Genomic DNA, 21,759 nt, shown 5'->3' with positions numbered 1-21,759 from the left:
ATGGGAAAGGAAGATACTGTTGGATCGAGCAAGCTTCTCAATAAGATAACAATGTAAAAAACCTCCAACCCACCCCTCTCCACCCTCCCACCAAACTCATACGTATACTCCAACCACCATCCCATATCTCGCCATTTTCCCCACAAATCCACCACAATCCACCACACTCCCCACCTGATCCCCCTCGTCTCTCTCTCTCCCGCATCATCTCCCCCCAACACCACCCCTCCCCTCCCTTTCCCCATCACTCCTCCGTCCCGACTGCCGACTCAACCTCCTCCTCCCATCACTCCCCACACTCGTCCCCACTCTATCCCTTCCAAAAACTCCATCGTGAGAAAACCTTCCCCTCCTTCCTCTTCCTCTGCGTTGGGACTCTGTTTCGGAGTCACTTTCACTTATACCTATTCCTGTTCGAGAGGATGAGGAGGGAACGGCGTCGGCTGATGATCGTGGTAGGGCTGGAGGTAAGGCAGTGGTGCCGGACTGCACCTCCTTCGGCGGCGAAGCAATACGTTCGAAAGATTTCCGCGCGAGGGGGCTGCGGCCTTGGTTTGCTGACTCGGAACGATGGCGGCGTTGGGGGTGGAGGAGGTATTGTGTCGTCGTTGTTGGAGAAGTGCGTCGGGTAGGAGAGCGGGAGGGTGAGGGCGAGGTGCTCTGTGGGTTAGAGGGTCGAGGAGCAGCGTTTGGGACGGAAGTAGCTCGTGTCACGGGGGCTTTTCCATTTGTGTCCGCTCTCGCGACTTCGACTGCCATTCCAGGCGGCGATTCCGCCCTCCTCCTGCCCCGTGGAACGGTAAAATGCATCTCAACACTATCCTCCGACCGCATTGATATTCTGTCGAAGGAGTCGACGGATATACTCCTCCTTCTCAAGCGCGGCTGGTTCTGGCTGGGGTTTCTCATGGTCGGCACCGAACGTCTCGCTCTGACTTCTCGTGGCGGACGTTCCTTCTCAAAGTACGCTCCCCCCGGCGGCGCTTGGTCCGCTTGTCGTGCGAAATACGCCAGTGCATCGTCGGGAGCGAAAATCGATTCGACTCGGCGGGGGGTATGGATGGAGTTTGTGGAGGAGAGAAAGGAGTCGGTGCTGCTTTCTCGAGTTCCTGCGGGACGAGTAGGGCCCGTGAGGCGAGATTCGATGTCCAAGGGATGGCGGGGCGTCATGTCCGAGTGTAAAGCGCCGGAGTCGTTGGTGTGGCGGTAGTAACCTCCAGGTAAATGTTCCGGCTTTGCGAAGCGGCCTTCAAGGTGCGAGCTCGGCATGAGCGGCGCGGTGGTATGGGCGGTGCGATGGGTGAACGTCTCCGGCACCACATTGAGATCGTTCCCTGTGGCTTCAGCGTGCGCAACCACCTCCGCAGCCGTCATCTTCTCATCGACCCCTCCCGCATCCGCCCTCGGTCCTCCCCACGTCCTCTGCCCGGCGGTGAAAATGCCATAAACCATGTATATCCAATTGAGGAAAGGGTTCACGACGAACATGAGCGGGTACAGCATAATTTTGTACCGGCCAAGACGGTATCCGAAGTACAGCATAAGCACCCAATTGAGGCCGAGGGAGACGGCGATGAAGCCGATGGGGAGGTTGGCGATTTTCTGCGAAGTGGAGAGGATGGAGATGACCATGATGAAGAAGAGCAGGCCGGTGGTGCGGATTGTGTTTTGGCCGAGGCGGATGAGGAGGAGGAGAGGGTAGCGGGTCCAGAGGCGGGGGTCGGTTAGCATGCAGACTTCGTTCGTTATGAAGCCTAGAAACCAGCGGCGACGTTGTTTGAGAAGGCTTTTGAAGGATTGGACTGCTTCGGTTTTGCAAAATGCCCCGGTGTTCATCTGGATTTGGTAGCGCTCTTGGGCGCCGATCATGAATAAGTGTGTGAGCCATCGATCTTCTCCGAGGTGACATTTGCCGTAGTCGAAGAGGTCGTCGCATTGCTCGGCTTTGTCTGCGAAGTAGAATTTGGCCATTTTGCGAAAGGCTGAGAAGCGGAGGATGGTCAGGGCTCCTGGGAGACAAGTGACAGCGCCGCAGCCGGATTCGACGGAGCGCTCGAAGAGTTGGCCGTGGATGTATTCCATGTCCTGTCTTTGTTAAAAGAGGCGGCCAGAAGCTTGGATGTAATCTTACCTGAAGTATCGTGATCAGAGTATTCTTCACCGAAGTGGAAGTAATCACACCAGTCATCGCCAGCATATTCTTCTTGCTTCCCGGCTTGAGCTCCATCTCGTACACGAAATTCTGAATGCAGACCTTGTCCAGAATGCAGTCCGAATCGATGAAAAGCAGGAAAAGATTGTCGTTCCGCCGAAGGTACTCCGCATAGACTTTGTCAATGAGCTTGTACGTCCTCTTCTGACAGCTCCTCTTCCCTCCATGCGGGAAGCGGGACACCGTGACACGACAGCTGCGGTAAGTAACGTCGATACTCTTCGGGTAGGACTCCAATGTGAGCGGCACTCCGAGCTTGTCGAGGGTGTTGAGGTACAGCTCGTTCTCCTTGTCGCCATCAAAGGAGAGGAATATGTGCAGGCAGGAGGGAGGGTAGTCGCAGTCCACCATCGAGTCCACGGTCCGTAGGAGAATCTCCGGCTCCTCATTGTAGCAAGGCATGATGATAACCACTTTCGGCGCAGAGTTCTCGTCCAGCACAGTCTTGATCTTGCGTTCCCTCCCCACATTGTGCGTGACAAGCTGGTATATGCAGAACAACCAGGGAATCGTCAACAGTCCCGCAAAAGACCAGAAAGCGAACCACTGCAGCACACTGACCATTTCCTCGGGAAAGTACTGCACCACTTGCGAAGGTAGAGGCAGAGTGACCATCATGATCGGCAGGAAGATCAACCGCATGCCGACGAAGAAGACCATGTTGAGAACGCAGAGGATTCGGATCGTCCATTTGCTTTCCCCATCGGCTTTTTGGAAGACTTTCACCAGGCAGTAGATGAAGGCCAGTAACCAGAGGATCCACTCGAGGAGCGCGGCCAGCATAACGCCTCCCACGATGGCGACGTAGACGATGTCTTTGACCGGCCATGGGTCTGTGATGGGCGGCACGCCATTGCTGGCGTCTCGTGGTTTTAGCATTTTCAGAAGATCCGCGGAGTCGTTGGGTAGTCCAGTTCGAGTGGTAGATCAGTCCATCAATGCATTCGAGTCCAGGCAGTCCGGTCTCTCGAGCCCTGTGCAGTTCACACTTCAAAGCCTCAAACCCAGCGAAAAGCGAAAGCAAAGAAACACTCCACTTAGCCTCTTTCAATACCTTACTTATCCTCACAAAAACCGCCCCTCGCCAGCGCACCTCCTACGCGGCGCAGCGCGCAGCGCGCAGAGCCTTTCTCCTTCCCCACCGCAAGTCTCGATCAGGTAACGCAAGTTACACAACCTCCGCAGGTCGCCTCGAAGCGGCCAGCCGTCATGTACGACTGGTCGAAACGCGCCAATCGTGGAGATGCCAAAGGCTCCGAGATGCTGAAAGAGACGGAGCGCTGCAGAATGGATGCGCGTGGTTGCAGGGTCTGCAGGTGTTGATGATGTCGAGTTCTATATGCGTCTCGGGGTTGGATGGAGTGGGGAGAGGGGAAGCGAGGTGCAGGAGAGAAAGAAGTGGAGTCGGAAAAGTGAAGTAGACACAATTTACGAGCGGAAACCCTAACCCTAAGGCACGCATTCACTTCGCGGTTGAGGCATCTTGGAACTCACCGCACGTTGTCTGCATTTGCCTCTCCAGGCCATTCAACTCCGCCGTACTCGTCTGACACAACAGTCAGCATTCGAAACAGCCAAGCTGCTCAACAGCCGCCGGTCTCGCGGCCCGACCATTCCCTCTGCAGGAACAAGCGCCGAATCCTTGTCCTCGACGAGGAACTGCTGGACCCGACTCAAACTGAGTCGTCGCCAGAGTCACAAATCGCGAGTGGAAGGAAGAGATCAGTAGATGTTTGTTTCCATTTCGTCATGCACGCTGGTATCTCCAACCTCACTTCGCTTCCTAGTACGCAGATTACACGCTCTCAATCCAATGCGGTATGCGGTACTCATCCTGTCTTCGGTTCCGATGCTTACTGCCAACCAGCTCGCTACGCCTGCTGCGTCATGCTTCATCTGATTTCCAATCCACGTCTGTCTTCGGCCTACCTCGACCACCAAAGCGCACTCATATGCGACGCCACGCTAAAAAAAGACCAGCTTTTGAATGGAAGGAGGAAGCGAGCAAGACGGACCTCCCTCCGGCTCTGTTTCATCCATCCATAAATTGCACCATACAGTCGCTTGCGCGACTCATCTCCAGCTTCCAAACTGGTTGGGAGATGAAGCTGCCGGTAGTGACCCACGAATCCCGTCCAACGCCATCGCTGAATGTGTCTCCCAAAATGTGCTCGTCGCTCCAATAGACGGCAGTAATCCCAAAAGTCGCAAGTGTTCAAAGAATCGAAACTAGTCGTAGCATAGCGTCTCCTCGTCGTTGGAAGGGACTCGCGGGTGGTGTGTATAGAGTGGTACGGGCGAGTAGGTAAGTCGTATGCGTGCGGTGGCGAAAATGGAACAATCCGAGTAGTCGTCTCATAAGATTCCGGAGTCCTTCAGGGCGTTTTGGAGGATCGTTTCTTTGACGGCGGCGAAGACGAGGCGGATGTTGGAAGTGTCGGTGGCTTGTGTTAGACTAGAGATGAGAGCATTAGCGATCATATGAACGTAATCAGCACAGCATGTCCACTCACTGAGGGTATAAATTCAGATGTGCTCGGTTGACCTGATTGAATCTCCAAAGCAGGTATTTGGCGGCGCGATTGACATCATTCCCACCGGAGTAGTCGGGGAAGTAGTTTCCCAGCGGTGACTTTGCGAGCTTCGCCCGGAACAAGTCGACTTTGTTGAGAAAGAGGATGATGGACGTCCTCATGAACCAGCGCGAGTTGACAACTGAGTCGAAGAGGACGAGCGATTCCATCATACGGTTCTGCGAAGAGGTGTGTTAGCACGAAGCTTCAGACGGGATAGTTCAATCAACATACTTGGCTGCTCTCTTCTAGCAGTACTTGATCGTACTCGCTGAGTGCCACACAGAAGATGATCGATGTGACATTCTCAAAGCAATGTATCCACTTCTTGCGTTCGCTGCGTTGTCCGCCGACGTCGAACATGCTATATCTGAGGTTAGCAAAAGGTTGGTCTAGAACTTCGGATGATGTCACGCACTGAATACTGAGCTGGCCCATCTGAAATCGCGTTTCGTATATACCAGTCGTCTTCGTTCTGGCGCGGAGGACGTCTGCTTCCGTGGGTATGAAATCTGGTCCTGTTATTCGTAGTGCCTCGTCGAAGAAGCTGTAGATATCGTCAGCGAGGAATGAAGATACAGCGACAGGGCTTCAACCTACTATGGTGCCGAGTCCATGAGGTAGAACTCATTCTGATGATCAAAGACCTTGGATATGCAAGGATCCTTCCAGACACCTGCCACAGCCTCGCCAATCTTTGGATCTAGTGATTGTTGCGGATCTGGGTCTACTGTGTACTCCATGATCGTATCGCAATGCGCGCGGTTTGCCTCGTTCTCAATCTCGATCTCGAATTGCCGCATAGCACCCACCAGAGCTTTGGCGCAGTCTATCAGGTTCTTGTAGATCGTATGCCGGTACAATTGCAGTTCGTCGTGGCTGTATCCATTCTGGTGGATAATCTTCATCTGCTTCACGATTGTACTCTTCCCACTTTCGCCAGACCCTAGGACCCGTCAGTATACATGCTCCCTACAGCATCACAACGCAATGCATCGTATTGTCCATGTGTCCGTACCTAGCAGTAGAATCTTGCATTCCCGCCGTAGCTTTTTTGAGTCCTCCTCCAGCGACCGGTCGATCATCTGACTGCGCTTCTTCTGATCACCCTCCTCATTGTTCCCACTGCTCATGCATGCTCCCATCGTGACCTTCGGCGTTGCCCGACAGCTCCAGCGAGCTCAAGCCGCTGCTCCCAAGGAGCCAAATCGCCGGAGTTGTTCAGTCCGCCAGTATTGAATAGTCCGCAAAGATGGTTGTGTGTCCACGACAATGTCGCTGCAGGGTGGTGCCGATTCAGTCTCGGTGACAGGGTCGGATCGAGTCGGGAAATGAGGTATGCGACAAGCTGGTGGGTGAGGATGCGGCACGCTGCAGGCCGGGCGCGGCTTGAGGTCTTTGTTCTGGCGAGGTTGTAGGGCACGACAAGGGCACGCGAGGAGAGAGTCGCAATAAGTTCGAGGATGCCGTGGTGCTAGTCGTGCAATGGCAAATGTCAAGGGTAGTGCGCTGCGGAGAGCGTGGAGGGCCAGATGCAATGATGGTGGTATGGGAGGGCACGGACGACGAAGCGAATAATAAGGTTCCAAACTCCCAATAAGATGGCGCCAGGGCAGGCGAGCAAACCAAACCAGGTCAGCGGTCGCCAGTCGTTCGACAAGAGGTCACACGCCTTGCCTATTGTTTGATCAAGATTGCAAGTTCGCATAGAACTCGTGGGTTTGCTGTTGTGCAAGATCGACCGGTGATATCCGGGAGCGAACAGAGGAGGTCGGACGGAAGCAAGGTGAGGAGATATGTGAAAGCGTCAACGTCAACTTCTGGCGCGAGCGAGCACAACGGAACGTCGAGGAGAGACCTGAACGGTTCCGAGACTTGGCTAATCATAAGAAGAGGCTCTGGCAGGAATCCTCGCCTTACTTTGCTGTCATGTTCATCGACTCCCATCGTTCACCACAAGACACAATGTGGTGTGCGGGGATGTTCCCTCGCACTGGTTGAAACGATCACCTCGAGCTTCCACGCGATGGCATCACTACCTTCCCTTTCCTTGACTATTCCGCAACATCAGCTCTCAAGAGTTGCAGAAGCTTCGTGTTCAACTTCACAGTTCAAAACCCTTCACCCGTTCGTCCGGCCCTGCCGTAAGACGCAAGTCATTCCCCTTGCTGCTGCTTCTGCTTCGGGCATGCCGCGTCCTGCACGAAACCAGCATCCATCGTCATGCGCTATTTGGCGGCACAGCAGCTCTGTCTCATCATACCGGTAAATGCAGGTGAGGCAGGCTGCCCAAGCCTCCTGCATACTACTCTCGATGCATGCAACTCCGTGAAGCGACAGTGCATTTTGGTGTGGAGAACGTCAGGCCTTGACAGTATCACCACATCGTCGTCATTTTGCTATCAGTATAGCGGGCTCTATACAAAGTCCTTCCCAAGCCGAATCTCACCCGTAGACGAGTTGATAGAGATACTGATATTGGTATAGACTCAACCGCTATCCATCGTCATGCTGTTCAAATGCCATCAATTCGAGACATCGTTTGGTTATCTTGCAGCTTCGATCAATGGCGTATGGGTACTCCACCTTCAAGATCTCCGGAGGGGGGTCCGCAACACGTGCGCTGTTGCAGATCGTGCCGTACGCCATCAACGAATATGACTCTCGCAGTGGCCTTTTCAGCCTGTAGCAATCAAGCTCGCATGTGCAATCTTGTATTGCTCTCACCGATCGGGCGAATTTGGATTGCCAGAGTCGATTTAATCAGTGGGCGAGACGGTCTGAGACTGCGCCAGTAGTTGTAGTGAGACGACTTGCCGTTGCGTGAGGCTTAAATCTGGGGTGGCTGGTGGTGGTGTTGTGAACGCGAAGTGGACGGGAAAAACAGAGATCTTCTTCAAGGACCTCAGTCCGCTGCCACGTTCGAGAAAACAGTATGCGGAGCCGAGTGGCACGTACAATAGAAGCCGTAGAAGTCGGTGTGGAGTGTGTATAGTGGATTGCGGCTTGATCTGAAGAACGGGAGTTGATCAGAGAAATGGCAATTCTGCGGCATCGCCGGATAGCCTGTCGAGATCGACGATCGCCCAGGATCTTATGAGAAGGTGTTCCTGCCTGCCAACCACTCGTCATTTTCTCCCACTGCTTGCGTGGTTCGCGTAGTCTTGTACTTGATCCTGCAAAACACACACGTCCTACTCTCACCACTCCCTCCATTGTACCTGTTTTGGCGATCCGCGACGGGAAAGATTTCGATTCCGCAGACCAGCAGACCAGGCCAGGAACCAATCCCCCCCCGGCTCGTCAGTGATCTCATCCCGCGACCCGCGACAACGCACTCGTCGAGATCCTTGTGTGTCGCAACGACCGCTGAGCATCCGAAAGATCTTGCGTGTGGGAGGAAACAGAATCAATCTTTCACGACCGGGAAACGAAGTCGAAGCTGCGCGCCTGCTGTTGCATAAACCTCTCGGTATCCCGCCCGCGGAGACTTTTGCCCCACGTACTACTAGTTCTACCGGTTCAAACCTCTGTGCTTGCCGTCCTCCGACCGCCCAACCACCACGACATCAACCCGAACACACCTCAGCATCACGCATAACTACCTCTCCGGTCTTCACGCATCTACACCGCCACCATGGCCGAATTCGTGCGTGCGCAGATCTTCGGCACGACCTTTGAGATCACGAGCCGGTTAGTGGCAAGAGAATGCGGACACAATGAGGCGATGGAGCGCGCGGATATCACCACCGAACTCGAGGCGCTGACAACAGTGCAGATACACCGATCTTCAACCCGTCGGCATGGGCGCCTTCGGGCTGGTATGGTGCGTACAGAACATGCTGGGAGAAAGACAGGGGACACTTAGACTAATGGCGACACCACAACAGCTCGGCAAAAGATCAGCTCACCGGCCAGGCCGTTGCCGTGAAGAAGATCATGAAGCCCTTCAGCACACCGGTTCTCTCCAAGCGAACCTACCGTGAGCTGAAGCTTCTCAAGCATCTCAAGCACGAGAACGTAAGATGTGCCTTGACCTGTCGCGGCAAATCATCGTGCTAACACCCAAACCAGGTGATCAGCCTCAGCGACATCTTCATTTCGCCTCTGGAAGACATGTACGTCGGTGAGTAAACCCTGACCGCAAACTTGGCTTACTTTCTGTCTCACAGCTATTTTGTGACCGAATTGCTCGGCACCGATCTCCACCGCCTCCTCACGTCGAGACCGCTCGAGAAGCAGTTTATCCAGTACTTTCTGTACCAAATCCTCGTAAGCCGGCCAGCAGTGATGGAATGATAGGCAGAGGCTGACAGCAAACCAAGCGCGGCCTGAAATACGTCCACTCCGCCGGTGTCGTTCACCGTGACCTCAAGCCCTCCAACATCCTGGTGAACGAGAACTGCGACTTGAAGATTTGTGACTTTGGTCTGGCCCGTATTCAGGATCCACAAATGACGGGATATGTCTCGACGAGATACTACCGAGCTCCTGAGATCATGCTCACGTGGCAAAAGTACGATGTAGAAGTGGATATCTGGAGTGCGGGATGCATCTTTGCGGAAATGCTCGAGGGCAAGCCCCTGTTTCCAGGAAAGGATCACGTCAACCAGTTCTCGATCATCACGGATTTGTTGGGGACACCACCAGATGATGTTATCAGCACCATCTGCAGCGAGAATGTGAGATTTTGGAGAGGCATTTTGTATCTGGCAGTGACTGACAGGCATGATGCAGACCCTCAGATTCGTGCAGTCGCTTCCCAAGCGTGAACGCCAGCCGCTCAAGAACAAGTTCAAGAACGCCGACCCACAAGGTGAGCATGCAATGCAAGAGGCCACATTGGAAACACAGACTGACAACATCAAAGCGATCGAGCTCCTCGAGCGTATGCTTGTCTTCGACCCACGGAAACGCGTCAAGGCTGGCGAGGCTCTGGCCGACCCATACCTCTCACCATACCACGACCCTACTGACGAGCCAGAGGCGGAAGAGAAGTTTGATTGGTCGTTCAACGACGCAGATCTGCCCGTGGACACCTGGAAGATCATGATGTATGTTGATTTTGCAGACCGCGTGTAGATTCAACACTAACATCCTTCCCAGGTACTCCGAAATCCTCGACTACCATAACGTGGACTCTGCGAACAACGGAGAGGGCCAGGAGAACGGCGGCGCATAAAGAACGGAACAATACGAAAGGGCAGCGAGGTTTCGACGGAGAACAGGCGTCAATGGATATATCATCATTCGTCACGATACCCTCCAACTTGGATGGCAAAGAATCGGCTGCATTTCTACAGTGTCGGCATGCAGCAGGCGAGTAGTATGAAGGAAAGTTTTCAATTTTGGGATGCCAGGAGCATCGCTCAGAGATAAGCAATGAGAGCAAGCAAGCAAGCGGTGGGACAACGGACCTTGTTCGCACGCAGCTAGACGCTGCGGTCATCCTTTTCTGGATTGGCAGTGGTGGTACTTTGCATAGTAGCTAGAGTCAAATTCGATTGCAATGCGAGAACATACAAGACATCTCGCTTGTACAGACAGGTCGTTGTACTCGCCGATTCTTCCATTGTCACCTCGTTGTGAAGTTGTCCATTATGAAATGCCCCAGCCGCAAAAGCTAAGTCGGCGTTTCGGCTATTTCACTCCGATCCACTGTCACATGTCTCGGCTCGAATGACATCCTCTATTGACGATTGAAGTGTTACCTTTTCCCCTCCACCACCGCGACAACGCCCACCACAAAACACACCATGGTGGCTCCTCTCCGCACAAGTCTGCTTCGCCATGCCGGAGCAACCTGTCTCCGTCAACAACGGACCACTCTCCGCCCTCTCTCCCGCTCCACCCTCCAACGCCTCGCCTCTACCCTCACCGTCCTCGAACAACGCGATGGCAAACTCAACATGTCCTCCCTCGCCTCCATCTCCGCCGCCCAAAAAGTCGGAGGATCAGTGCATGGCATCGTAGCGGGCTCCAACATCAAGACCGTCGCCGAGCAAGCCTCCAAAGTCGAGGGTCTGGAAAAAGTCATTTTCATCGAAAACGGCGACTACGACCGCGGTCTGGCGGAGAATTGGGCGCCTATGCTTATTGAGAACATCAAGAAGGGAGGCTATACACATGTTATCGCAGGCCACTCTGCGTTTGGAAAGAACTTGATGCCGAGAGTTGCGGCTCTTATGGACGTGCAGCAGATTTCGGATATTACAGAGGTGCAGAGTGAGGATACGTTTGTGCGACCGATCTATGCTGGTAACGCGATCCTTACCGTCCAATCGAACGACAACCCGAAGATTGTCACCGTCCGAGGCACGGCATTCCCCTCCGGCGCAGCGGAAGGCGGCAGTGCGAGTGTGGAAGAGGGAACGGACCCCAAAGCCGCTTGCCCCACCGAATGGATCAGCGAGGACCTCGCAAAGTCTGATCGCCCTGAACTCGCGTCCGCGGAGAAAGTCGTCTCAGGTGGCCGCGGGCTGAAGTCAAAGGAGGAATTCGACCGCATTATGCCTCCCCTCGCGGATGCGCTAGGAGCAGCGATTGGAGCGTCTCGTGCGGCGGTGGATTCTGGATTCGCGGACAATTCATTGCAAGTGGGCCAGACAGGAAAGAACGTCGCGCCGCAGCTGTACCTATGCGCCGGAATCTCTGGTGCGATTCAGCATCTTGCGGGCATGAAGGATAGCAAGGTCATTGCTGCGATCAACAAAGATGCGGATGCGCCGATTTTCCAGGTCGCGGATGTTGGGTTGGTAGGAGATTTATTTGAGAAGGTTCCCGAGTTGACGGAGAAGTTGGGCAAGGCGTAAGGGAGGGAAGGATCGTGTCGAGGGAATGTTTTGGATGGACGGATGGCGATGGATGGATTGTGAGTTTTGTACAGAGCAGATGGCGTTGGAATGCAAAGCAAACGGGCTGCTGATCCACAGGATGGACGAGGACGGTCAATCAATTTACGTACGAAGCAACTGAACGAGAATTTCTGACATTTAGTTGACGTTGCCGACTCTTTCAACTCTGAATTGATGATGCTTCGAAATGCTCGAGCTTCGCGATCTGCAAACCTTGGACCCAAGGCGGAGAAGTGGTGCCCTACATCTTCGAGCAGTGCTTGATTGCAGTCGACTCTAGCCTCCTCGTCGACTCCTTGGCCTTCCTACGAGGCATGAAGGTCCAACGCGGACTTTGTGTCAATTTCAACATGATGGTGATCACGAATCGAGCATCGTCAAAGTAAGAGATAAACGCTCCTCTTATGAAGCGGTACACCTCTCGGAAGCATCTGCTGCCTGTGGAACAATATTCCATTGTCCCTCAACTCCTCCTCGTGCCTTTCCGAAGAGTCGGATGTTTGAAAGCCCAGTCGGTGGTCGACTTACACAAGTGTCCGGCGTACAAGGGACTAAAGTTGTCGTAAGTAGAAGAGTCTGCAGTCCTCCAAAGAAATGGGGTTAGGCCTTCCCTGATGCAAGCCGGTTCCATCGATCGTCGTCGTTCATGCACGTTGAGTGATCAACTTCCAGTGCATACCACACGTCTAACAATCAGCGCATCCTCCAATCCGTTCCAGATGCTCCGGATATCCCGATGGTCGAGAGCAGTGCTCCTCGGAGTCAACTCGCTGACGAGTCCGCGAGGCAAGGAACTGCAGTCCGACTTGTTCGTCACTCTCACGACCTCTCAATGACCACGCTCAGGACGATCCAAAGTGAATGCCGCCGCACTGGATGACTTTCGATTGCTCGGCCCGGCGACCATGACTCTCGCTTCGCGACTCCCTACAGGCCAGGCGGTGGCATGGAGCGTTCCCTCTAGGAACGTCGGAGCTGTGTCCAGGCCACAGCTGTGCGCCGTTTGAAGAGCTTTCGCAAGATCAGGTCAGACTCGACTGACATCCATCGAAAGCCATGTAGCGACCTAGAAGAGCAGTGGTAGTGACCGCGTGTCCTGCAGTTCCTATGGCTCATCCTTGACCGCGTCCTCCGCCACTGGCGTCGTCCTCGGCGGCTCGATCATCTTCTCCGCGGGCGCCACAGCAGGCGTAGCCTTCTCCAAGACACTCCCGGCCCTCGTCCTACCCTTCTCCGGTCGCGCATTCCCAGGCCCATTCCCATCCGCAGTCGACGGCTTGTCCAACACACTCCCCTGCCCAATCCTCGGCTTCCAATTCTCATGCGCAATAGCATTCGCCGACTTCGCCCCTCCCTCTCCCGTTCCCTTCGCCGCACTCCACCCTTTCTTCTTCTCTGCCGCCCAACTCCCCCAACTACTCAAATACGCACCTGCTCTCTGTCCCGCTGCCGCCACATTTTCCCTCGCCGTAGCCGTCGCCGTCCCATCCTTCTTCTCTCCAGTCGTTACCGGCGCATTTGCCCTCGCCTCCTCCGCTCTCACTCGCTGCGCCTCCCGCATCACCTCGATATCCGCCCACACTTTATTAAACGCCGACGTAACCTGCTCCCTGCCGTCCGCGAGCCGTTTACCCACCACGTCCCGCGTCTGGTTGAAGCGTTCGTCAAGATGCAATTCGGAAACTTGAGCAGCGAGTCGTCGCTGCACGTCTTCGATTGTGAGGCCTCCGGCGCAAGGATGTCGTGGTTCGACGATGTCGAAGAGGTGGGAGTCTGTCGTGCGGTTCCAGAGGGTGTAGTTTTCGCTTTGCTGCCATTTCTCGAGGAAGGTGATGGAGAAGTCGGATGCAGGGTCGCCGTCGATGTCCGCGAGGAGAGCTTTTGGGTCCGGGTGGGTTTTGGAGAGATGTTGGTGGTATTTTGTCGAGGAGAGAAGGGCGATGAGGTATTCTTCGAATTGTAAGCGGATGAACTCTTCGCTGCCTGCATAGCCGTGGGTGTTGGGTCGGGATGGGTCAGATGGGTCCCAGGTTGAGACTACGGCTTGGGTGAGGAAGTCGACCCAGCGGCGGTCGGCGACGGAGAGGGAGAGGGCGGACTTGAGGGTAGGGTTGAGGATTGTGACGGAGTCTTCGTCGAGGTTGACGAGGAGGTCGCAGTAACGGTCTTTTTGTTGGAGGAGGAGGCTGTTGGTGCTGCCGACGACATATGATTTGGTCTCGGCGTCGGTGATCATGTCGAGTTGTTGAAGAGGGGTATAAGGTCCGAATATGCTGCCTTTGCCAAAGAGCTGGAGAGGGAGACCAACGTAGGCGAGGAGGGATTGTCGGTCGCTGGTCCGGACGGAGTCGGGTTTTGTGACGGTTTGTGCGTATCTGTCCATTTGAGGATCTGCACAGTCGTCGAGATTTCGGACGAGGCCCGGTATGAGTGAGATTAGGGAGAATTGGAGTTGACATAACCGTTCACAGTTCGAGCCGAAGAATAGGATCTGCTATTGTCAGTCTGATATCGTTCACGGCAGCACATCCTCCTCACCTTCTGCTGCAATAGCAAGCACTTCAACAAAACCAACGTCTGCCACTTGAACGTATGCAACAGCTCCCTCAAACTGAGCCCAAAGAACTGATCCCTCTCATCCTCATGGCTCTTCCCATCCATTACAAGACTCTCCTGAAATCGCTATTCCTCCAACACATCAGCAAGGTGTCCCAAACCTCCGAGTACCTCGTAGACTAACCCACCTGCAAAATCTCCACACTTCTAAAATCCCTCTGCGCAAACCACGCCCTCGTAACCACACTCAACCTCTCCCTCAACGCACTAAACCCCTGCGGCTTATCCGTAATCGCAACCACCGCCTTTTGCACCGCACTTCTCGTGACATCCTCCGGTCTGAACAGCAATTCCGCCGAGTCAATCTGGTGCATACAGCTGATCCCAAACACGCTGGTTGGTACGACATCTTTCCCACCTGGATTCCCCTTGTGTACGAGACTGAAGTAGCTGAATTCTTCTTCGGATTGGTGCGCGCCGTCGGGAAGAGCCATGTAGGGGAGGAGATGCCAGTCGTTCTCGGCGGTGGGGTCGGATTCGGGGGAGGCGCCGATCCAGTGTTCGATTTCGGGGCCGCGTTGGTGGTGGAAGTCGATTACGCAGACGAGGGGGGTGAAGGGGGTTGCTGCCATGGTGGACGGTGTTGCGGGGAGGAGAGGAAGGAGGGAGGAGGAGCTCAAAGGGAGAGGTAAGCGGGTTTTATTAGCTGTTCTTCGTGAGGAGGTTCATGCTTTCTCGAGGCCGGCTCGGAGGATGTTGTGGAGAAGAGGAGACCTTCGCGAGAGAAGTGTAGCAGGTAGGAAGAATGTATTAAATGAAGGTGTCCAAGTTGTCGATCCGGGAGAAGAGAGAGAAGTTCATGCACGTACAACGCATGCATATTGAGGGACCAAGATCCCTGTATTGGGCGTTCTTTGGCGTGGTACGCTAAAATGGGAGAGCTCTATATAAAACCTGTGGCTTGATGCCTTCTTCTCTTCTTCTTCTTCCTCGATTTCTCGACCAACGACGACCCAGAATTCCCACGACGAAGAGCATATATGGAGCGGTATCAGTGAAAGTGTGATCATTCGAAATCAACAACGCGCAACCCCAATAGATACCGCTATCGAGAGATGGTCAAGCTACTCGGAGTCTCCGCCAGCTCTCCTATTCAGTCCATTCAATCCTCCTCCTCCTCCTCCTCAGGAATACCCTTTTCATCTTTCCCTAGTAAATCTGACATTTCGCATACGGCAGCAGATTCTTCTCCAATCTGCAGGGTTCGCCGCCGAGCATACAGGGAAATTTCTGTTCAACACAGCAGTGTCAGCGGGATCGGCGTGGAACCATGAACGGTGTTGGAACCGGGAATTTCTTACCGGGCTACATTTCCAGGTCGTCTTGACGCCGTTGTTGTAGACGTTGCAGAAACCGGGGCCGAGGTCGACGTTGTAGCACTCCTGTATTGCGAGTTAGATGGCAGGTGGAGGTGATGCGAGGGAAGTTGGGACGAGGGAGGTTTGGAAGGGAGAAGATGTACGCACGGCGGAGACGCCAGACGCCAGGAAGAGGAGGACGGAGAGGTAGGACAACTGCATGGTTTCTTGTTCGTAGTGCCAGTATCGTGTCGAGAAATGTGTGTCCTTCGTCGGGGTCGGAGGAGCGAGGGAAGCAGCTGATGGAACGATCCATATACACCCTCCTTCGCGCTGCTAATAGTCCCTAGTACCGAACTCGTGAACTGCCGTAATGCCGTTCGCTGATTCGAAGATGGATTATTATTCAAGATGACCAGGTCTCTGGCATTCAGGCCGGACTTCGGCTGCACCAAGAGCTGTCCCACGGCTGGATTACGAGAGTCGTGTCTCAAACCCGTCAGCGCATTGTGATCGGTGAGACTCCGGCTCATGAAGCTGGATTGAAATCCACGGTCGAACCGCAGTGCGCTTGGAGGCCTGTTCACAAGGAGCAGTTCTAGCACAGGCCGATAATTCGGACGCCGGAAAGCTGCCATGAAATGTCCGCGGGATCGATTGCATTCACGGGGTTCAATCGGAAGACGACAATCAATCAAGAGGTTTGGGTTGAGGATCTCCCTATTGTCTTGGGTGCCACGGATTGGAATATGCTCTCGTTCATCTCGAGGATCCGCAAAATGTGTCCTATTACTCAGGCTAGCATCGACCTCCAATCCTCTACTAATTCTTCGCTACTGACAAACATCCACCCTCGCCACGCTCGGATCATGATCACTCGCCTGCCCATCAAAGTCCGTCCACGTATTGACGTGAACATGCTCGATCTTCGACCTCTTAGCCAATTTCGGACTAACAAAAAACTGATCCAGCGTCTGACTATTCATATCAAAAAGATACGTATAATCCTCCGCCTCCGGTCCACTCTCATACAACTTCTCCAACCCGGACGCGGCGACGAATCGTTTCAACGGATCAACAAACACGAATTCGTTAAAGTCGCCTCCTGCGATGATACTCGCGTTCGGATCCTCGTTCAAGATCTGTCGAATGAAGTTCCCGGTTACCGTCGCTTGTGCAGACCGCATGTCCACTCCACCGTTGATAGGAGGTCGAGCGTCGCCGTGGAGGGAGGAACTGCCGCCTTTAGAAGTGAGGTGCACGTTGACGGTGAAGAACGTGCTGTTCTTCCCTCCTCCGCGGCGATCGTTGAGAGTCTCCCATTGCGCCACGAGGGGTTTGCGGGTTGAGCGCCAGGCGGCGTTGGTCGGGTCGATGAGTCCTGGATTCAGCGAAAGTCGTGGACCGGGCAGGACTTGTGTCGCTTGAGTGCTGCCTCCAGGGTTGAAATCGCGGAGTCCGAGCACGGCAGGGTTGTAGAGGTATACGGTGCGGATATTTCCGCCCGGTTGTCCGCCATCGCGGTCGTCGACGGGGTTGATGTTGATGAATGTGTAGTTGACAGGGGAGCCAGCGGTGGTGATGGCGTCGCGGAGAGTGGAGAGGGTGATGTTGGCGTCAACGACGGCGGTGTTGGTTGGGCCGTCGTTGTCTTGAACTTCTTGGATCAGGAGGAGGTCGGGAGAGTTGAGGTAGGTGACAATGTGGGAGGCGATGGCGGCGATGTTGGAGGATGTCGGGGCGAGGTTTTCGACGTTGTATTGACCGATTGTGAGGCGGTCGCAGCGGCCGGAGGATTTGAAGGTTGTTGGCCGAGGGAGGGCAGGGCGTTGGGATTTGCGGACGACGATTCGGGTGGTTGGGAGGATTCTGTAGAAACCGAAGGCGTAGGTGACTACACCGCTGATCTCCTCGAGTTTGTCGCCGAGCTTGGCATCGTCTGGATTGGTAGAGCCATCGAGAGGCGTACCGATCAAGATCGACTCCGGGTTGGCATCACGGTCCGAGTTGGTAAGACCACCTCGATTGTTCTCTCCAGTCTTCTTCCAGTCTCCAGCAACCCAGGTATCGCCAAACTGATTAGGACGATTGAGCACCCTCGGTCGTCGTACAGTGACCAGCTCTCCGGTCAAACTCTCCCAAAAATCCAGTCCGAATCGCGAGGGCTCCAATCTCGGGTTGACCTGCGATATCTGACTGCGGTTTCCGGGAACACCAAAGATGTCTCCATCGTCGACAGACGAGTATTGCTCGGTTGGTGGACTAGTATCGCGGCGACCGAGAACCACTGGCTCGACACGATTACCTGAAGATACCACAGTGATGGCAGTAGGGTTCTCGATCTCCGTGAGGAACAGATAGTCCCTGTTACTGCGGAACTCGGCGACACGACCTCCGAGCGTTACGATGTCGCCCACTGTGACGTTTCCCAGCGAGTTGCGGCCAAAGACGTAGATGGAGTCGGAGGTTCGTGAATCACGGTCCGGTGTGGTTGAGCGGATGAAGAAGCCATTAGGGCTTTTGGCTGTGACCAGACCTCGGACTCCGGTTACTGTTTGGCCGGCCAAGGGGGAGAGGTATCGATCCCCGTTAATTTGGGCAATGGTAGGGTTGGTCTGCTGGGCGGATCCCGAAGCCAGAAGGGCGAGCACCGCACTCGCGGCAGTGAGAGTGAACTTCATCTTGGTAAGAGAGGAGAGAAAGATGAGATCGTGCCTACCGTCGAATTGTATATTGAGCAGGGACTCGTCAAGTTTATTGTATTCCCGACCATCTCGTGAAACCGGTCCACCTGCCTCTTTCGACATAACGCATTCCTGGGCGCCGGGCATTGCAGGTGAAGTCCGTCTTGGCTTTGGGATTGGCGATCCCCGCGTGCTCTATCGTGGAGCTATCACTGGATCGTTTAGCTTAAATTCAGCGCACCTGCATTCAGTCGTTCGGGAGTCCAGGGTCGATTGGGATCTCGTCGATTTACTTGGAATGCTCCGAGATCGAGTATGCTCTTTGTCGAATGTGATTGGTCTTCAGGATTAGTAGACCTGTCGGACTCCTTCCGCCGGAGGAACTTGCATCAGCAGAATTGAACAATTTCACGGGCTCCAAGGCTGTGAAGCCTCTGCGAGAGGCGTGTCCGACTTCATTGGCAGTCAATAGTGTTGCAGAAACAGAGCGGGAAAGGAAAGGAAGAAGCGCCCGGGACAAGATATCTCTCCGAGGTGCACAACCTACGCGGAGAGCTCATGGCTCAATGCCTTATTACCTCTTCCCAAACCTCTCCTGCAGTCCTGCCTTGAGCCCTCCACTCATGCACCCGCTCAGCACCAGCTCCTTCGCCATGCCTCCTTCACCAAGCAGCGGCAGCAAGACCTCTTGCCCCTCATCGCTTTCATCCACGATGATGACCTCCGGCTCGCGCGGACGAATAACCAGTCCGCAACCCTCCACGTCCTTAACTTCCAGCGAGTCGAGTTGAAGAATCATGTCAGGAAATTCGTCGCCGATGTATTTTCTCGATCTTTCCCTGTGATGCACGAAGCACATGCGTGGTTGTTGGAAGTCGATGGTCAAAGACTTCAGCTTCATATCTTGAAGAGAAGCCGAAACGCGAGTGACTAGATCAGTCACCACTGCCAGTTCACGGGCTGTTGGACCTCTAGGCGGCAGAGACGGTACCAGAACGACCCTCTCCAGGTATGCTGCTGCTAGCGACGTGAGGGGACCAAGTCCTGTGCTGGTCACACCACTCTCGGAGGCGCGACGGGGAACGATGCGCGACCACGAATGCATGCTCAAGGATTTCGCTAGGGTTCCGTTCTTCACAATAGAGGCGGTGAGATGGAAGAGGAATGCGTTCTGCCCGTAGAAGATAGAGTATGCCTCGTCCTGTAGACGTCGACAGGTCGCTGCAACCGCCATGTGTGTCGTGCCTGTTTGTGGAGTCTCTTTGGTCGTGGTGTGGAATTCGGCCATGGACATGCCTGCATGATGTCGAGGTTCCGGAACAAACTTTTGCACACATGAGTACATGGTCGTCTCTTCTTCGAGTCTGCAGGGGAAGAACTGAAATGCGCAGCCGGATGGAACGAGAAGTGATAGAATCTTTTGCAAGAGTTCTGTTGGCAGGTCTGTGATTTTGCAGGCTTTTGTCAGAGGGACTGAGCCTTCTGAGGCGTGCTTCTTCGCGAGCTCAATTGACGGATCGGTGATCTCTCCATTCCTGAACGCGAACAATGCCCCTGTGTGCTCAACGCTGGAAAATTCTATCGGTTTATCCAGACGGCGGTAGGGAGAATCGCCAATCCACTTGCCACAGATCAGTGGCTTCGAGAGTTGGTTGTTGGGCATTGGCGGAAACCATTCCCATCCTTTGAAGTCGATTTTGTACTGAGGCCCCCAAGGAGTCATGCGCACAGGCTTGTCCGCGTAGAAAGCATCCAGCTCATCAGTACTGATCTTGCGGCGTTTCCTTCCGTTCGTCGCTTGAGGGACGCCCTTGGCCTCGCGGTAGACCCATGCGAGCGAATCCGCCCAGTATTGGGAAACGTTGCTCAAGCTTGGAGCCATGAAGCTGAAGGCTGGAGTGATGAGGAGAAGAGAAATGGAAGACGGGAAGGACCTGCAGTGATGTTGAAGAAGCAAAGAGATGTATCGAGAACGGCTAGTCGTGCTCGTTGCCTACCAACCATGAAGCATGCCAGGGGAAGAATAAGACTTGCGCTTCTCCGCGCAACAACGTCGTCAATGGAGCGCAGCGTGCTTCTTCAGGCCAGCGATCTTATTCTTCATCTTCTTGTCCGGAAAGACTGAAAGTGAAGCGAGCAGTTTGACAAAAATGAAATTGGAAAGAGAAGAGGGGAGAGAGATCGTGAAAATTATATCAGATTGGTATGTGTTCTACGCACTAAAAGCTTCTCTATCGTCACGTCTGCCAAAACGCGTCTTCCCGAAGCACTTCACCCGAGCATTGACTGTCAAATCTTCCCGAACGACGAATGCAGAGGCCAGAACAAGTCCTGCTGCCTTATACGCCATTTGATCTCTTCAGGCATCGAGACCTCGGCCTCGATATACGATCCTCCACGACAACGACCTCGACAACTTGTCCACGACCAACTAACTCCTCGTAACCTTGGACCGAACTTCTCGAACGACCTTCTTTAAACGACTTCCATAGCAACCTCACCTGGACCACCCTCCAACCCGAACCCAATCTCAATACCATAACAATGTTCTCCCTCCCCCTCCTCCCCCCCTCAACAATCCCCTCCCCACACACCCTCCACAACCACCGCCCTCGATCTCCCTCCCCACCACCCTCAGGCCCCCAAACCGCCCGCCACCGACAAGCCCGCGACGAAGCCAAACGACTCCTCCACGCCCGCTCTGCCCTCGCCACTCTCTCCTCCGAAGAATCCCAAATCGCCGCCCGAAAAACTTCCGTCCGCACCTATGGCGCAACCTGGATTCGTCCTCCGGGGGTTCCGAAGACATTACAAGCGATGACGGAAGAGGAAGCCGAGAGGGTGGAAGCGGAAGAGGAAGAGAGGAGAGCACGAGGCGTGGCGGATTTGGAAGCTCAACAAGCACTTCAGGAGGCGAGGGAGGCGGCTGAGGAAGGTGGAGAGGAAGGGGAGGGAGAGAGGGATCTAGATGATGATGTACCGGACGCTGAGGAGGATGCCGGTGATGAGGACGAGGAGGATGGTATGGAAGAGAGGGATCTTGATGATGAAATTCCCGACGCAGACGACGGGCAGGAGGAAGGCACGGTGGGTAGTGTAACTTTCAACGAAGAAAGTATGCTAGGCGGCAACTCCCTCCTCCACAACGGATCTCCGACCTCACCTACCTCCCCTCACTACACCGACGACGAAGGGGATGAAAGCAACTGGCAACAACAAGAAGAAGCCGCCCGCCTCGAAGTCGCCGAACTCACCGGCGCAGCACAAGATCTCGAAGACCTCGGGTTGGACATGGATCGCGATCTTGATGCCGACGAGGACGATCACGGACTGGGTATGTCCCGCGACTTGGACGCCGACTCAGAGATGGCAGGACAGGAAAGGAACCTCGACGACTCCGTCCCCGAAGCGGGAAGCTACCAACACACCGATACCGAAGCCTCCCTTTCCAGCGATGAGGAGTCGGGACTACGGTCCTCTTTCATTGGGGCCACGCGAGCGAGTGCGAGGTCTTTGAGATCT

At 54.5% G+C, this 21,759-nt stretch overlaps 7 protein-coding genes across 7 annotated transcripts; 3 read left to right on the top strand and 4 right to left on the bottom strand.

Moving 5' to 3' along the window:
• Positions 1-954: 954 nt before the first annotated feature.
• Positions 955-3,091, bottom strand: CHS7 (chitin synthase, class; the record flags this gene model as incomplete). The annotated part of the gene is made up of 2 exons (XM_003848887.1): positions 955-2,085; positions 2,132-3,091. Coding segments are annotated over 2 exons (2,091 nt in total), but the record flags the coding sequence as incomplete, so codon positions are not given.
• Positions 3,092-4,554: 1,463 nt separating this feature from the next.
• MgGpa3 (G-protein alpha subunit) lies at positions 4,555-6,291 on the bottom strand (the record flags this gene model as incomplete). Its single annotated transcript, XM_003848886.1, has 6 exons — positions 4,555-4,667; positions 4,726-4,964; positions 5,020-5,149; positions 5,204-5,332; positions 5,386-5,731; positions 5,804-6,291. The coding sequence occupies 6 exons, from the start codon at positions 5,928-5,930 to the stop codon at positions 4,568-4,570; spliced, it is 1,071 nt and encodes a 356-aa protein (XP_003848934.1).
• A 1,641-nt stretch (positions 6,292-7,932) lies between these two features.
• MgHog1 (MAP kinase) lies at positions 7,933-9,967 on the top strand (the record flags this gene model as incomplete). Its single annotated transcript, XM_003849020.1, has 9 exons — positions 7,933-8,478; positions 8,564-8,611; positions 8,676-8,805; positions 8,860-8,903; positions 8,958-9,057; positions 9,111-9,467; positions 9,523-9,601; positions 9,656-9,839; positions 9,892-9,967. The coding sequence occupies 9 exons, from the start codon at positions 8,423-8,425 to the stop codon at positions 9,965-9,967; spliced, it is 1,074 nt and encodes a 357-aa protein (XP_003849068.1).
• Positions 9,968-10,521: 554 nt separating this feature from the next.
• On the top strand, positions 10,522-11,597 carry MYCGRDRAFT_111108 (electron transfer flavoprotein subunit alpha, mitochondrial; the record flags this gene model as incomplete). Its single annotated transcript, XM_003849021.1, has 1 exon — positions 10,522-11,597. One exon carries the CDS (start codon positions 10,542-10,544, stop codon positions 11,595-11,597), a length of 1,056 nt encoding a protein of 351 aa, XP_003849069.1.
• A 1,147-nt stretch (positions 11,598-12,744) lies between these two features.
• On the bottom strand, positions 12,745-14,866 carry MYCGRDRAFT_76495 (uncharacterized protein; the record flags this gene model as incomplete). Its single annotated transcript, XM_003848885.1, has 3 exons — positions 12,745-14,130; positions 14,178-14,321; positions 14,384-14,866. The coding sequence occupies 3 exons, from the start codon at positions 14,825-14,827 to the stop codon at positions 12,745-12,747; spliced, it is 1,974 nt and encodes a 657-aa protein (XP_003848933.1).
• Positions 14,867-16,386: 1,520 nt separating this feature from the next.
• MYCGRDRAFT_48631 (uncharacterized protein) lies at positions 16,387-18,234 on the bottom strand (the record flags this gene model as incomplete). The annotated part of the gene is made up of 1 exon (XM_003848884.1): positions 16,387-18,234. One exon carries the CDS (start codon positions 18,232-18,234, stop codon positions 16,387-16,389), a length of 1,848 nt encoding a protein of 615 aa, XP_003848932.1.
• A 2,323-nt stretch (positions 18,235-20,557) lies between these two features.
• On the top strand, positions 20,558-21,213 carry MYCGRDRAFT_106001 (uncharacterized protein; the record flags this gene model as incomplete). The annotated part of the gene is made up of 1 exon (XM_003849022.1): positions 20,558-21,213. A coding segment is annotated over one exon (432 nt), but the record flags the coding sequence as incomplete, so codon positions are not given.
• Between the last annotated feature and the right edge of the window lie 546 nt (positions 21,214-21,759).

Source organism: Zymoseptoria tritici, chromosome 10 (assembly GCF_000219625.1).
Source record: "Zymoseptoria tritici IPO323 chromosome 10, whole genome shotgun sequence".
Taxonomy (NCBI): domain Eukaryota; kingdom Fungi; phylum Ascomycota; class Dothideomycetes; order Mycosphaerellales; family Mycosphaerellaceae; genus Zymoseptoria; species Zymoseptoria tritici.
This window is presented reverse-complemented; position numbering and strand designations above follow the sequence as displayed.